The sequence below is a fragment of the Paralichthys olivaceus genome, chromosome 6 (genome assembly GCF_024713975.1).
Source record: "Paralichthys olivaceus isolate ysfri-2021 chromosome 6, ASM2471397v2, whole genome shotgun sequence".
Taxonomy (NCBI): Eukaryota; Metazoa; Chordata; class Actinopteri; order Pleuronectiformes; family Paralichthyidae; genus Paralichthys; species Paralichthys olivaceus.
Genome location: NC_091098.1, coordinates 19,561,386 through 19,577,407, shown reverse-complemented (window position 1 = coordinate 19,577,407; position 16,022 = coordinate 19,561,386). Strand labels below are relative to the sequence as shown.

The 16,022-nt window shown below is 41.3% G+C and overlaps 1 protein-coding gene and 1 long non-coding RNA gene across 15 annotated transcripts in view; one reads left to right on the top strand and one right to left on the bottom strand.

The window, feature by feature from the left end:
• LOC109635047 (membrane-associated guanylate kinase, WW and PDZ domain-containing protein 1-like) overlaps positions 1 to 16,022 on the bottom strand; it is an 86,254-nt gene that overhangs the window by 27,551 nt on the left and 42,681 nt on the right. For 4 of the 13 annotated variants that reach the window (XM_069526437.1, XM_069526448.1, XM_069526445.1 and 1 more), the window contains 9 exons: positions 8,038 to 8,157; positions 6,543 to 6,731; positions 5,158 to 5,425; positions 4,812 to 4,859; positions 4,470 to 4,552; positions 3,836 to 3,874; positions 1,731 to 1,788; positions 1,478 to 1,602; positions 69 to 191 (listed from right to left, as the gene is read on the bottom strand). In XM_069526437.1, coding sequence (XP_069382538.1) covers positions 69 to 191; positions 1,478 to 1,602; positions 1,731 to 1,788; positions 3,836 to 3,874; positions 4,470 to 4,552; positions 4,812 to 4,859; positions 5,158 to 5,425; positions 6,543 to 6,731; positions 8,038 to 8,157 — 1,053 coding nt within the window. The remainder of the gene's footprint in view (positions 1 to 68; positions 192 to 1,477; positions 1,603 to 1,730; positions 1,789 to 3,835; positions 3,875 to 4,469; positions 4,553 to 4,811; positions 4,860 to 5,157; positions 5,426 to 6,542; positions 6,732 to 8,037; positions 8,158 to 16,022) is intronic. The other 9 variants (XM_069526443.1, XM_069526449.1, XM_069526439.1 and 6 more) reach the window with 8 other exon arrangements.
• LOC138410470 (uncharacterized) overlaps positions 1 to 16,022 on the top strand; it is a 63,922-nt gene that overhangs the window by 22,093 nt on the left and 25,807 nt on the right. The gene's annotated exons all lie outside the window — the stretch shown is intronic.

The window sequence follows — 16,022 nt, the reverse complement described above, 5'->3', positions numbered from 1 at the left end:
GTGTGTGTGTATATATATATATATATATATATATATATATATGTATACACACAAGTGTAAACATTTACGTTTGACTCCTGCAGGGCCGGGAGGTAGAGTTGGTGGGACCTGTGGGTCCCTGTAGGTCTCCAGGTGGTTTGGAGCGTAGTTTGCCAAAGGAGCCGCTGCTGAGGAGTGCTCCTCAATCCACTCTGTGAACACACACACACACACACCCACATATACACATTAATCCACACACACTCAACACAAACTTGTATTTACATGCCACACACATGCACACACATAGACACGTAACAGCAACACGTGTACATACACAGAGCTGGGAGCAAACACTGTTCATACTGCCTCGGTTTTAATCAGCTCTTTTAAACCAGTTTTTAATGGTGTTAATTGCTGAATGTGCGATACTTGTATTGTACTAGGACTAAGTAGCATTACATATACTATTTTACTTGCACTGCAGAAATAGTACACAGAGTTTACACTATTGATAATACAACATGAAAAAAGTTCATATTTATGGATTTTGGCTTTTTATATTGTTTGTCTTGCATGAAATTGGCAAATACCCATTTTTGAAGCTTTGGAACTATACTTCCCCTAATTGGGCTGCAGGCGATGTAAAGTGCGCCTCGGACTGCAATCGGAGCCTGACTCAAACACACAGGAATCTTTTAAACTTAAAAAACACTAGTAAATGAATATTGCTAGAAGGTTCTGGATCTATAAGAGCCAGGGTTTTTTCAAAGATTTCTAAGTAGATATATGAATTCATCCACAGTGGGGATTAGAGATATCCTATGAGACTTCAGGTTACACTAGATCTAAACATATGTGCATCATGTCTGTGTTCAGATTCCACTGCATGACTCTAAGAATAAGTGAATCAGTCAAACGTCAAATGTTTAAGGAAACTTACTGTAGTTGCCTCCATCAGCTGTGTCACAGCCGATGCTGAAGCTCCAACTGCTGATCAATATGGTCAGCTGCCGCAACAACGCCTGGTAAATCTACAATAACTCAGCTGTTCTCCAGAGGACCAGCATGCACCTGTTCCTTTAACCTTACACACCCCTTATATTCCTTATATCTCTCACTCTGTGCGTTCCCTGCAACTATCCCAGTCTCACAGGTGGAAAACTCCTGAATATCTCAGTAGAAATCTCTTATATTTTCACTTTAAAGCAAATTAAATGATCACACACAGGATGATAAATAGCATTTATGATTTTGAAACATGTAAATTAAATTCTAAACACCAAAGACGACACCAGGGCTTGGGCCAGCTTTATGTTGTTAAAAAAATAGTTTGCATCAGAATAAAAATGTAACTCTAACAGTGTTGAGGTCAACAGAGAGAGAAGAAAAACAGCCGGGCCCAATCCCTGGAGAGCACTGGACGAACTAGAAGGACATGACACTCACAGACATGAAGAAAGAAAGAAATGGTGCCGTGCCAGGGCAGGAAACGAACCTCGAATATACCGCTCACCTTCTGGAGGCTGCGGCTGCGGCTGCTGCGGCTGCTGCTGCTCCAGGATTTTACGACGCCGCGCCTCCACTACTGGGTTCTCATACTGTGTCTTCCTGTTTATGTGACTAAGAAAGACAGAGGGAAGGAAAACAAGGTGATAGGGAAAAAATGAAACGTTCAGTCTTTGCAGTAAAAACAGTCAAATGCAGCCTAAAGACAGACAGAAGATTTGTAAGATGGTCTTTGAACTTACTCTACATAATACACTCCGTACACAGGGTCGTCTATTCTCTCCCATCCTGGAGGCAGCTCTGAAATAAAGAAGGTAGTTTATTGGATCATTGGCAGAGCTTAGTGGGTTAGTGTGGTTAGCTTGACTCCACAGAACTATCAGTACAGCAAATATAGTTTTAGTTATAAACTTATAATTCGAATAATAGCCAGTAATTCATAGATCTGGATTTTTTTTTAATTTGATACCTTTAAATAACTGATTTCTATGAGTGTGTGCAATTTGATTCGGCTTGATTGAATTTAAGGGGACTGTTGGACCTTGGCAGGCGTATGTGCTCCATTGACAGCCATTCTAGTTTTAGCTGTTTTGGTTTTAGAAGTTGCCACACTGGTAAATGCTCCCTTTAAAATGTCTGTATATTACAACACAAAAAAAAGGTTCAAGCCCAAATCTGTTTTTACTTGTGCCAAATGCAAACATTTATAAATCTAGTCAATAAGTCAGACATGTGTAGCTGTCAGTCCTGAAGAAGGTTGACAACAGAATGTGGGTCAACACACGCCTAGTGTGGAAATTTAAAAACTGAAATGTTAACATCTGGATTTGTCTGCACATTGTAATTCTTTTCCTGAATAATACCATAATGTTATTCACACACACCCATGCACACACATAAACACTCTCACATCTGGGAATAGATGGACAAATCAGGCCTATTAAACCGACACATTCCCATTAAGACGTTGGCATCTCGGATCTCCACCTGACTGTATTTGATTTCGGACAAAGACAATACATCCTTGTGTTACTGTGGGCACCTCCCAAGTCCAGTAAACACTATCATGCGAGACTGGATTTCACAATCAATAATCACAGTGTCTGCATCTGAGCGGCCAGCAATAATAAAGTCTCACAACCAGACATTCAAGGCCTTGTTCTAGACTGAGCGCTCATTCCATTACAGGGGTTGTTTGTTCTACCTGCATATGGGACGAGAATCTACAGCAGAGCCATTGGCCAGTCTGTGAAGCAAGTCCAAGTACATCTATCAGTCCAAGTCCTCAGCATAAAATGTACCAGATGTGTTTTTGTCAATTGTAGACAAATAACTCCCACTAGTCACGCTATGACCATTGAGTTGGATATTGTTTTTGTAACATCAAAAGGAAATTAAATTATCCCCAAATCCCCAAAAGGCTCAACCTTTGGTATGGATGTTAGAATTTAAGTCAGCGCTTTGATCAACAACATAAAACCAAACCACATACAGTATATCCCACAGTAATACATGTGAGCCACTAATGCTGCGAGGCCCCATCACGAGCTGAAGATGTGATGAAGCCAATTGCCAAAAGACATTATAATCACTTATGACATGACAAAGACATAATTTATCTTGGTCAGTTTTTCCTCAGATGGTTTTCGTTACGATCTCCAGACACAAACCATTAAATCCAATTCAAATCTTTCATGTTTTGAAGTTTGAAGATTTTCATCTTTCTTCTATTGTTGTTTTGAAATGTGCATAGTTTCAGTCTACTGTCTTCTTCTTCAGAAGTTATTGCTATGGAAGCATACCACCAACTGTCAATATGCATCACAGCTTTCTGCAGATGTCATAAACAATTATCATGTCACCGCTTGTGGCGTCCAGAGTGTGAACTAGTACAGCAAACAAAAACTTTGCATCATTCCTTCCATCTATCCCGCTTATTCTTATGAGGGTCAGGGAGAGGGGGCCATCCCAGCTGACACTGGGTGAGAGGCGGGGCACACCCTGGACAGGTAGCAAACATACAGAGACAAACAACCAATTATTCTCACAGAAATACCTACGATCATTTTAAAGTCTCCATTTAACGTAATCCCAATCTGCATGTCTTTTGACTGTGGGAGGAAGGTGGAGTACCCAGAGAGGACCCACCCAAACACAAAGGGTACCATGCAAAACAGGGCTAACTACTGCACCACTGTGCTGCCCATCTCTCCTTACTCCAAACGGAATCAAAAATTTGCTGACAGATATCAGACAGTACAATCTAAAGATCTCTTAAATGTAGCTCCTAACTACATCACTGCAGAATCCCCCTTGTTTGAGACACAAAGGTTTAAAAGAATCTTACCTAAATCACTTTCCAGGTCCTCCGTATGTATCCCTTCTTCTCCAAGGTGAAAGCAAAGATGAAACAGAAAACAAAATGAAGAGTAGAAAAGGGATGGATAGCAGAGGAGAGGTGGTTCGGGGATGGAGGAATTAAGAGCAAATAAAGGATGAAGTGACAGTGCAGAGAAAGGGGAAGGAAACAGAAACCCCTTAGTCTCAGAACTGATATTAAGATGTAACATCTAAAAACAACACTTTGTTCTATGAAGAGAGGTCCAGTGTGCCACCTAAAAAATCACCACTTGATGGTGCAATTTTTCAATTTGTGCTCAGAAATCAGCAGTTGTCAACTGTCATTTGTAAATTCTCAAGCATGTCTGAATTTTTTGAGAGTTGAGTCATTTTCCTGACAGTGAAGCCAAATGTAGGACACGCATGGGGGAAGACATTCAATAAATCACACAATCAAAACCAAACCCAAACTGTGATCTAACCTCTTTTAAATACACTGTTGGGGAAATAGGAAATGTGTCACCACTTAATACACATGAAGAGCGTGTCTGACACCTCAAACACCACCTGCTGGTTCCTGAACCACACCAGAGTAGTGTGAATGTACACTTTTATTGTGTAAATGATGTGTAGCAGCTTACCATCATCATCACACTCTTCCAGAGGCCTGGAGGCTTTGTCTCTACACCGAGGATCGAGCCATGATGTCGTCTTTGTGTTGTGGCTGAGATGAAACAAACAACACAACAGTACAATTCAACACAGGGCCGCCAACCTGATGTATAAAAGCAATGCAGTGAACCACGTATGCATCAATAAGAAATAGAAAGTAAACTGCGTCAGCAAGTTTACAGAGGACAGAGGGCATCTGCTGCAGAGAGGAAAATTAGGATAACAGAGCGACACAGGCAGGATATCAGCAATGAACATCTATTGTTACACAAGAACATACTGTAATTCAGTGATAGCAGAAATGAACATACAAGCTCTGAAAATACACAGCCATGTCCTGGTGGTGTGTCTTTGCCGTGCTGCAGAGAGGACAGAGAGGTGGAGGTAGTCAGGTGATCAGGATGTGATCTCCTTTAGAGATCGGGACATGCAGGGATTAACAGGAAAGCAGTGCGACCCAGGGGGTTGGGCAGGTTGGCTTGGGGAGGCCTAAAAACCAAATCATGGGGGGAAGACAAGCCACTGGACGAACAAAAGGGATAATAGTGCAGGTAAAATACAGAAAACACAAACTATGGTATGAGCTGTGGTGAGAAATGCTTACACAGGCAGTGCTGGGAGTTTGTGTGTTTAATATTGCAGGTTGTCGATACATACTCTATGAAGTAAAGTTCTCCATTCTCGGTGTAGGCCATCTCCCAGTTCTCAGGCAGCGGCCCAAGCGGTTCTTCTGGAGAGACCTGCGGCTCTGCAAGGGTCTGCTGCCCGCTGTCTGCAGTAGAGGTGGCCGCATTGTTCAAACCACAGGATGGAGCATTGTCACGTGCGGGGTACGGCCGGAGGATGCCGCCGCGACTCTCGTCCTGATCGTTAGAGTTACCTGTGCACAACAAAGGAGAGGGGAAGAGACTACGCACTAAGGATCCTGGGTAACACAACAAGCAAGACACGGAACAACAGAAACAAAAACATAGTTTATGTCTCGAGCATGCAAGAAAAGAATGAAAAGAGCAGACATGCAACTTTATAACAGCAGACTCACAGCACTTCCCCTTCCCCCATTCCAACATTTAACTCCCGCCCATATTTAGTGTACTGAAAGGGCCCCAGGAATATGCAAATTCTTTCAGCCAGAGTCTTTCCCAAACTCTTTTTGACCCCCACCCTCTTTTACCTCTCCACCCATAAGCCCCTCTCTTCTAAAGCTTGCAATCCCAACCCCCCATTCCCCTCGCTCCCCGGCTCTGGCCCAGTGTCCTCCACCACTTCCGTGGGCCTTTCAGGTTTGATCAAATGCTAATTCAACACTCTGGCAGCCTGGCAGTGGGACACAGAGAGGGCATAGATTCACAGCATAAAAAGAAAAAACACATTACCTATCACATACAAAACAGGACAGAACTCAAAGGAGAGAGGAAAAGACGTGAAACGCAAGGTTCGGCATACAGTTTGCCTTTTTTCGTATCTTATATTATGGAATTCATATACTTGCAGATGGCTATTCTGTTAAAATGTGTTGAGAAAATCTGACATAGGAATATGACTATCACCTGAGGCAGAAATATCAAAACTTGACAAACATGAACATGTGCATGGGGGGATTTGATAAACTACAAGAAAAGAGAAACATGTTGGAGTAGAAACAGACAGGAGAGACGAGTTGAACGGTTGTGGCATGAAAAGAAAATGATGCATCTTGTGAGTGAAGCCTGTAATCCACTTCTTCCCCCACTACACCCCTCCTCACAGGCAGATGGCAGTGTTTGGAGGCTCACAGAGAGAGGAATCAGCATCTCAAAGACATGATGTAACCGGCAGACACCGTACGAAAGAGGAGAGAATCATAAACATGCACACATTCTCTCTCCCTCCTTCTGTATTCCTAAATTTGGACACACTGACACTCCTAAAAAAGCATCCACTCGAGAACAAACATGGCACAGATGGAGAATACTACACATGCGGAGACAAAGAACACTGCAGATGCAAAAACTTCAGTGAACAGAGAGAGAGAGGATGGAGAGAAGCTGTGACGCCCTCACCTGTAAAACTGTTGTTCATTTCCGTGGCCTGGTCGTCATCCTCGTCGTCAGCAGGCACTACTCGGGCGTTTTGCATGTCATTGTAGGACTTGGTGCGCTTTGGGGTGGACTGCTGGGAGCCTGCATCACTGAGAATCACTGTCCCAATGATGGGCTGCCTTGGTGGCTTGGGGGTCCCATAATAGTTACCTAGGCAACAAGAAGGACATTAGCATGCTTGACAGAGAGACACAGAAGGAGGGAGAAGGAGAGAGCGAGACGAGAGAGAGAGGGAAAGCTGGGGATAGAGAACAGGCAGAGTGAGGGACAGGGAGATAGGAGGCGAAGGATCTATGAAAACTCCTAATCTTCCTTCGCTGAGAGGAAAAGACATAAAGCTGGATCACAGTGTGACTACACATCACAGACATGAGCAGCTGGTGGGAAAGCAAAATGTTTCTAGTTTTGTCTGAGGCCACAGAGCTGTATTGTCTGGACTCTGAAAAGCATCCTGAGCAAAACCAACAGACCAGCCCACAACACTCGGCTTGTTTTAGCAGCTTCTTCTCGTTGAAACTGTTGTTTATTTGTCAGTGGTGCAAACAGAGAATTTATCAAGTTATATTCTGGCATTGTAGCATGCGGGTATCAATAAATTCTTTGCAAATATGAGATGGGAGAGAGGCCCTGGTGGTCTAGTCTCCCCAATTCTCTGTGCCTAAGTGTGCTTTGGCAAGATACTGGACCCCAAATTTCCCCGGATGACTGTGCGTGATTCAAGTGTGATGATGAAAGTGCTGCACATGGATGAACTGTATGAATTTGTGTGTGATTGAGTGAATGGCAAAACTGCTGTGAAGTGCTTTGAGTGGTCATCAAAGAGCTATATTAATACAGACCATTTTATTATCAAGTAAAAAAGGCTAAATTTCTATAAATAAATTCCACATAATCAAAGACGTTTCTACATAATGATTTATCCATTAAATCCAGAAATGTTTATGAATCAATAACTCAGGCTTCCTCCGGGTGTCTGGACGGCAGCAGACTCCCGTGGACAGGTATTTGACATTGTCTGCGTGAATGAGAGAACCGTGCCAACACACAGCAGAACCGGTGCCAAGCAGATTAGTGTCGCAACATTCTCTGCCATGCACACACACAAATCAGACAGAGCCCCCGCATCACACACAGCCTCCCAAACAAACACACAAGGGCACACACATGCACACGTTGACACACAGGTTTGTGTCAGTTTGAGACTTTGTACTACACAACACTGTCCTTATCAGAGTGAGAGGGGCAAATGTGGAGTGACCTGCTGTCTCCTGGATGCATCTCCCCCATTATGTACACTCTAATCGGAATCAATCGAGTGCACACTCCTACAGCCCGCCCGCATGTAGGGAGAAACAAATGCTGATTGCCGCTACGCTTATTGTATCTGTGGTGAATCAGGACACCTGCGCTATCACGAGTTGCATGGAGTGTCAGTAATGATCATAGTCATCCTCACCTTCATACGTTCCTATTTCCAGTAGTGTGCCACTCTCCTCAAGTTCTAGGAAGTCCTCCACAGAGAGGAAGTTGTAATCCACCCCTGGGACCTCTCCGTCTCGAGGGGGACGGGTCGTACCTAAAGACACAAGAAAAAAAAAGTTTAAGCAGCTGCTGAAAACCATTTAAAATTCACATCATGTGCTTACAGTTGACTAAAGGTAAAAATCCAATTTTTTCCTCCTGGCTCGACAACACGCTCAATATTCCTCTCTCACAGCTTCCACGCTGAGACGCTGTCATTAGAGTTAAAATGCAGTCAACATCGCTGCGTTCATTGAGCTTTTTGAGATGATGAGCAGTCACAGAGAAGAGCTTCTAAAGCAGGAAATGAGAGAGTTATGAAATCAAGAGGCTGTGATTGTAATTCAGCGCAGTGATTGGAATTACAGTGACTGGTGAGTCGCTGCGAATATCGTGTCAGGAAATTAAATTGGGGCTCACATCTTGAGCCGCCTCTCTCCGCCTCACTGGAGACTGCTGCCTGCTAAGTCAGAAGATAAAGGTCACCTTTACCGATTCATTGATATGCTTATCAATTCATCCGCTTCTTCACAGGGTGCGTGGAACTGTAAAATGCAACGTAACAAACATAATACTATTACAGTCTTATTATTTAAGCTGGTATTGAATATTCAGGCTGAATTGTTCCTGTTACGACTGCAGTGCTTTATAGCTACACTGACTGCATTCCTAGGTGTTGTTAGGTGTAACTGTAGCACAATAAAAGCTTTTCACTTGGAGGCAATATAAACCAAGACTGACTCCTTCGAGTTGCGAAACCAGAGAAGACCCGAGACACTGAAACTCAATATAAGTCACATACTTCTCAGAGAATTGCACATTAGAGGTTTGAATCAACTCTTTGGTCTCTTTAAAAATAAACCATCATTATTTTCCTCACTGGCCTGAAAGCCCTGAGCCTGATCCCTCTTTGGAGTAAATGATTAGCGGCCATGCTGCATTTTACTTTGTAGTGAGAACACTTTGGAGGAGGAAGATGACCCCAGACAAAAGGAGACAGCAGCTATTGTGTCTCTGTCCTAACAAAGAGGAGATGAGATGACGGAGCAGATGGTCGATGGAAGTTGTAAACCATCTGTGATCAGGACAGTGTCCACATGCATATACAAGCTCATATTTAAATATAAAGTCCCCTCACATACCTATACACCACTGTGTACCAAACACTTTCTGCTGGAAAAATGACGACCTTAAAGAGAGACTTAAGCTGCCAGTTCACTATGTCAAAACTGTTTGTCAAATGGCTGCAAAGCATCAGAAACCTCCTCCCCCCACATCTTCCTGAAACTGGATTCAGGGATTAAAGAAAAAAAATCTTCTGATGGAGAGGGTGGGGGCATCATGGAGAGTGGATGACATACATATACTTACTACTGCATTAATCTAGAATGTTAAATGCACAACATGTAACTTCTGCCTCTCTCAATCAAACCAAAACAAAAGACCTATAGTTTGATGACGTCGTGAAGCAGCATGTGATCATGGGAGTTGTTGTCTTCTCCACCATTTCTTGTCCCATAATCTTTTTGGGTTGCTTGGTTCCCATGTACGTTTTCACTTGGCTGGCAGAGCTTTGGTTAAAAAACATGCAGCAACTGGCTAACTGGCTAGCATTGAGTTGAAAAACTAAAATTTAAGTTTTCCTTGTCAGAACGAAGCACTGCTGTTCTCTGAAGTTTATCTCCAACCTCACAACGCACTTTTTTCTCTTGTGGTGAAAATTATAAACAACGTGATCAGAGTCAATACCATATACACTCAGGTCCATTTGTAACCACGTCTACAAATGCAGTACAACAAGACCCTACCTGACCCGATTTAACTCAGTTAAAGTCAGTTGGACTCTGGACCCATGAAGACCTCTGCTATGAACCCCTCCCGAGAGAGAAAGTCAGAACAAGTGATCCTGATGGGAAAATGAATTCTTGGAAGAATTTTAATGGCACTCTAACCAACAGTTGTCAAGATTTTCAAATCAACCCCAAACACAAATCCAAACCTCATGGTGGAGTGAGAGGAAAAGTTGGGGATTGTCAAAGACAAAGTCATTACAGTGGGCACTTATGTTCGTTGCATTGTACCTCGGAGCTCGGCCCTTGGAATGACATCACACCCGAATAATCGGTATGTTTATGTTAGCAAGCCAGTTGCAACTTTCAAGCTCCGAAGTTTAATGGAATGCGACAATATACTGTTTTTAAAGATGGACAACATTACTGCTCTCTAAAAGTGATCATCATATTAATCGCCTCCTGGTGGATGGCTGCAGTATAAGTCATTAACCCGATCTCCTCCATGTTAGCAGATGAGACATGGACAAACAAACAAATCCAAGTACAGTTTCTGTCATTTTAGATTCCTATCACACTGACGTTACGTTGAAAGTTCAAGTGATAGTTTTTCCAGTAATTTTCTATGCTATATAAATAGGTATTAAAGTCAAGATTGGCAGTGGAGACTGACTGCACTGGTGGAACATGTGTAGGACTGTGATACCACGGCAGCACATTAGGATCAATACTGCGAAGACTCTGGCCCCAAATGCCTATAAAAGCACAAGATGGCGGCACCATACCCGGGATAATAAGGCATCATTTTGTATGGGAGGAAGCAGAGATGCATTGTTCATAATTATTTATAGTCTATGTTGTGGCACCATGATTAATAGTAGTTAAATGTTGAAAAGGCAGATAATTTAGTCTGCACCAAGTGGTGGTACCTACAGAAGCTGTCATCACGCGATCTGTGCCACAAAGTGCTACAAAGCTAGGACTTTTTTTTAAGTATCCTTTTTTTTGATGCAGGAATGCAGTTTTTTCACTCTTTAAACACTTCAACATCATCCTCATGTTCTATTCCAGAAAGATGACAAAGCTCATGTTTGACAGAGGATGCTTTCATGTTCAAGTGTTTACCTGAACGTCTCCAATATGCAAGCTCACTCTCCAGCCCACAAACACCTGATAATAAGCAGCCGTACACCGCTCAGTCCCAAACCTCCACTGCACTGCAACACTGACTCCCTTTATCACTGCTCTTCCTGCCATTTTAGAAATGATACTCCAGATAAATTGATAAGCAAGAGGCAATTTAGTTGACAAGATGTAGTGCTCAGACAGAGAGAAACAAACAAGTCGCTCATATGAAGCAAGAAACAATATAAATTATCTAACTGACTGTGTGCAGCAGTGACGCAGAAGAAAAGCGCTGCTTTGTATTCACCTCAGTGGACCGAGATGAGATGAAAGTGAAGTTTGAGTCATAGGACTGGGTGGTCCCAGGATGGGAGATGTTACTGAGGCTCAGTGTGCTCCAATGACGATGTCTACTGAGCAGGGAATGGAGTTGTTATTCCGGGCTATTCCCCACAGTGAAGGGCAGTGATAGGATGACTAATTCTAGTGTGGCTGTATTACAGAATAAAGACGACTGAACATTGCCTCATTAGCTCAAATCTTTCATCTTAAGTTACATCGTCATCAAATGTTCAGTATGTATTTCTTTAAATACTTTTATCTTTTAACCCTTATTAATAATAATACTGCATAATGTTTTTACCGAACAATCTGAGTTCCTGGTTTCTGGTACTTTTCTTATTTTTGATTTGTTACATCGTGTAAAGTCTATATTTTCTGTCCAGAATTGTCGCACAATTGTAAAAATTTATATGACATCACGTTGTGTTGATCATGTTTACACACAGACAAACTTTTATTGTTATTTAAGGTTTCAGAACAGATTTGCTGCATTTTTCGCATTTGTCAAAGAAAGCTGTTTTTTAGCACTCAGGGCCACCGTATTGTAATCGTCATCATCCAAAATGGTATCTGAGATTTTAGAAATAAATTGTGGCAGGTGAATACTGAACAGATTGGAATTGGGGATAGTAGGTACTGATCACGAATCAACGGTTGTACAAGGTTTACACACATGACCACACCCACGTCCAACAAGCCAGAAACCTTCCTCAGTTATTAGTTAATGGTTTGTCGAACAAATTTTAAAGTTTTAAACAAAAGGAGTATGTGCGACATAACAACACAAATTTGTCCTGGTATACATACTATCATATCACCTACCCCTGATGCACAGATTATCTTCTATGTTATTGTTATAATCAGTATAGGTCCATTTGAGAATGAAATACTCTTCACTGTTGCTAAAGAACCAGTGTCTTTTTAGAAATGTCATTACAAATTGACCTGAGAACACAGTTAAATTTTCGTTGAATACTCACAGCAGAGACAGTTGAAAAACTCTCTGTGTACGATAGTTACTACGCGACCAGGCTTACTAAGTTTGTCTCTATTTTCTCAGTCTGGACTCCAGACATACAATGACTGGTTAATACTCTGCACTGACCCCGGCTCTGATGAACTAACTTCCACTGACAATCGTCAATGGGCTCATTCTTTCTCTGTGAGAAACCAGCCTGTGCATGTATGAATAGAAAAAGTGTAACACAAGCAAATTCGGAAATGTCTTTGAATACCACCAAAACAAAGAGCACAAGAGAGTATAAATGAGTGTGTCAACGCAAACTACATTTAAAGCCAAACAAAATTGCAGTTCCCCACATACAGTATATCTGATTCTTCATATCAAGACCCATGCATTACTAACTGGGAAATGAGTGAAAATCCTGTTTTTATCATGGCTCATTACAGATAAAGAAGGATGGAGCTCCTTCTTTTCCACACATTTAGTAAAACATGATAGAAAGAGTTTTACACTCTCACATAATATTTACTCCTCTGTTTATCATGGCATAAAATTGTGATTCTATTACTTTTGCATTAGATCCATGAATCATCCTTGATCTGGAACATATAATGTTCTTACAGCAGTGACTAGTAGGCTGATTGATTTGCTTCCCTGCAGAGATACCAAGGAAGATCGATTCCACTCTCAAGTGTGTCCACTAAATATGAAGCTATAAAACCAGGAGATGGTTAGCGGTCAGCTTAGCTTAGCATAAAGACTTGAAACAACAGCTAGCCTGGCTCTTTCAGAAGGTAACAGAGAATCTCCTGTTTTTTACCTGCTTGTGCAATCATCTCCTGTGCCACTGCACTATACTCAGTAACACTTTTATATAAACTAAGACTCAGTAAAAGGTGTATAATATGTAGAAACTATGCATTTTGTATTTAAAAGTTTTTGTTTTTATTCTATTGCTTTTTTATAATTGTATTCTCTTGTCTACCTCATTCGGACTGGCCTGCAGCTGTAACAGCTGAATTTCCCCGGTGTGTGGATCAATAAAGTTGTATCTTATCTCTGATTTTAATCTTATCGTCCCCCCACATACATTCCTGTAAAACCACAACTGGTCATAAGATAGGATGGGTGGATTAGTGAGCTTCTGAAGTGCTGGTAGGATTTTGTTATTCATACAAGCAGGTTTCCTTGTTAGAATAGCTTAGCTTAGCTTAGCATAAATTAATTCTAAGCTAAGGTAAGCATCATATTTAAGGTGGTATTGACCTTCTCCTCTAACTCTCAGAAAACAGATGCATTTTACAAAACGTCCAACTGCCTTCTTTAACACGTCTGTTTCAATCTTGTGATATTGTTATAGTCAGAAGATTCTGTCGTCATAATAAAAGTTTATATTCTCCAAAATGCTCATGGAAATATCAAGTAGAAACTTTTTGTGAACGACGGTAATTTTTATGAGGATACAAAAGCTTACAGGCTGTAGTGATGTGCAGGTCAGAGTTTTTATTTAATACTTGCACCCACCTGACCTCTTCTGAGAATCATGTCCGCACCTTAAGTGTAAACCGTCTCTTTCTTTAGCCTGGCTTAACGCATTATAAATGATAGGCTGGGTGCAGAAAGAAAGTGCGATAAGTTATTTTATAATGTGGTAATACAGGTTATTGACAGAGAGAGGTCTCGCTCAGATCCGTCTCAGGTCATTCGACCAAGTGGACGTGCCTAAGTGAGAACACACGACCGCCTCCTCAGCTGATGTGCTCTTGCCCGCAACTATTTCATAACCAACTGAAAATATTTTGACATTTCTCAGTGTTCCTCATGCTCTGATTTATTTATTTCATTGCAAAGCAGCACACAGCGGCATTTATTAGCTTAGTTCCTCGGGGCTCCGCTCTCTCTTTCTCACACAAACTGACGCACACATTAAAGGGATAGTTGACCGATGGTTAACGATTCTTCAAACGTATAAAAACAACAGAAAAAAACAGAAAATGCCTCTACACTGCTCCTGTGGTGTCATCCGTAAGCCCAGATATTCAAATTCGATTCGAAACAAGGTCATTTAAACCATGATTTTAGCCTTATGTCCTGGAGTAGTATGGAGGCATTTTATGTTCATTTTCTGTTGATTTTATATATTTGAAGAATCAGTCACCATTTACGTAAATTTTATTGGATTTGGCTTCAACGCTGTATACCCCTGAAACTCAAAGTGTTTTGTGGACTTAAACACTTCACCCCCCCCTCCATCGGCAAAATTTTCATTTTTGGGTGAACTATCCCTTTAAGACATAGATGACGAACTGTCATTGTCAGACTGGATAAAATCATAATTTGATTTTTGCAAACAGAAATAAAGTATGTGTCTATTGCATACTGAGCAGGGAAGTGAGGTCACTTGAGACGCATGAGGAGACACATTCTAATGCCAAGTGTGAACTGATGAACTCAAAACTGTCACTTTGATGTTAATGCCAGGTCTGAACAGAGCCAGAGAGAGGAAGAGAATATAGAAGATGGTCTGTAATGGACAGACGATTGCACACAATGTTTCTGTAAGTTAGAGAACCTGTGGGTTATGGTTTGAGCCACTCCTCACTGCTGCTGCAGAATCTGTTTCTGAGGCAATGTGATGTTGTCAACAACAGCAATTTGGATTCTTTCAGCACATGCCCAGAAGTAGCATAACTAGTAACTAATACTTAAAACATAAGTAAGTATATTCAGTCAAACACCCCAGATGCATCTAAAATATGAATGAAAATAACAATTTTAAAGTTAAAGCAGTAAAGTAAATGGTCTGTGGTTGCTGTTTACTGGGAAAAAAGCTCAGTCTTAGTCATCACATCCCTGCAGCCACATGAAGGGAGGGCTATGAGTTGTACGTTTTCCAATTATGTAATTAGACATTAAACTTATTTCGAATGAACAAAATTTAATCTGACGGCATAAAAAACATCACCATGGTTACAGTTCTGCAAGTGCAGCAGGTGGTTGCTGCCAATGTTACATCCGGACGAATTGGTTATGAGGATGGAAGCTGATAAATGTCTGTACTAAGTTACTAATTTATATGAAATGGTAAAGAAAGAAAACAGTGAGCTGAAGTAATCGAATTATTGACTGATATATTAAGCACCAGTTTAAAGGAGCATTCAAAATGTAACTGCATGTTGTAAAACTGAGTTGAATGATGCTGATGAACTTGTTATCATGAGATAACACCAGTGTTGGTCTTTTCACCTGAGAATGTGTTTAATACTCTTTAAGTCTCACAGCCTTGATCAAAGAAAATCATCACAATAAGACAAATTCTTCAATTAAATCACGCAAATACAAGTGCTGTATTCATTCTGAAACTGAAACCGAAACTGTAAAACAAGACGTCCACACCTTCCTTTGCCGCCAGTATCACAAACTTGAAAATACACTAGTGCTCCCCTCTGCAACATTTCCAAGATATCACAAAGTGAGAACAGGAAAGTACACGAACTGGGATACAGCATACGAGTCTATAATCATGCTAGCAGCTCCATAAGGCTATTCAGACACAGAAATGCTAAATGTTAATGTCTGCATGTTGACATGCTCATAATTGCAATGCTATTCTACTGGTGTTGAGCTAATATGTTTAAATATCTTAGCTCATGTTAGCATGCTAACATTTGCCATTTAGAACTACACATTAAGCATAAC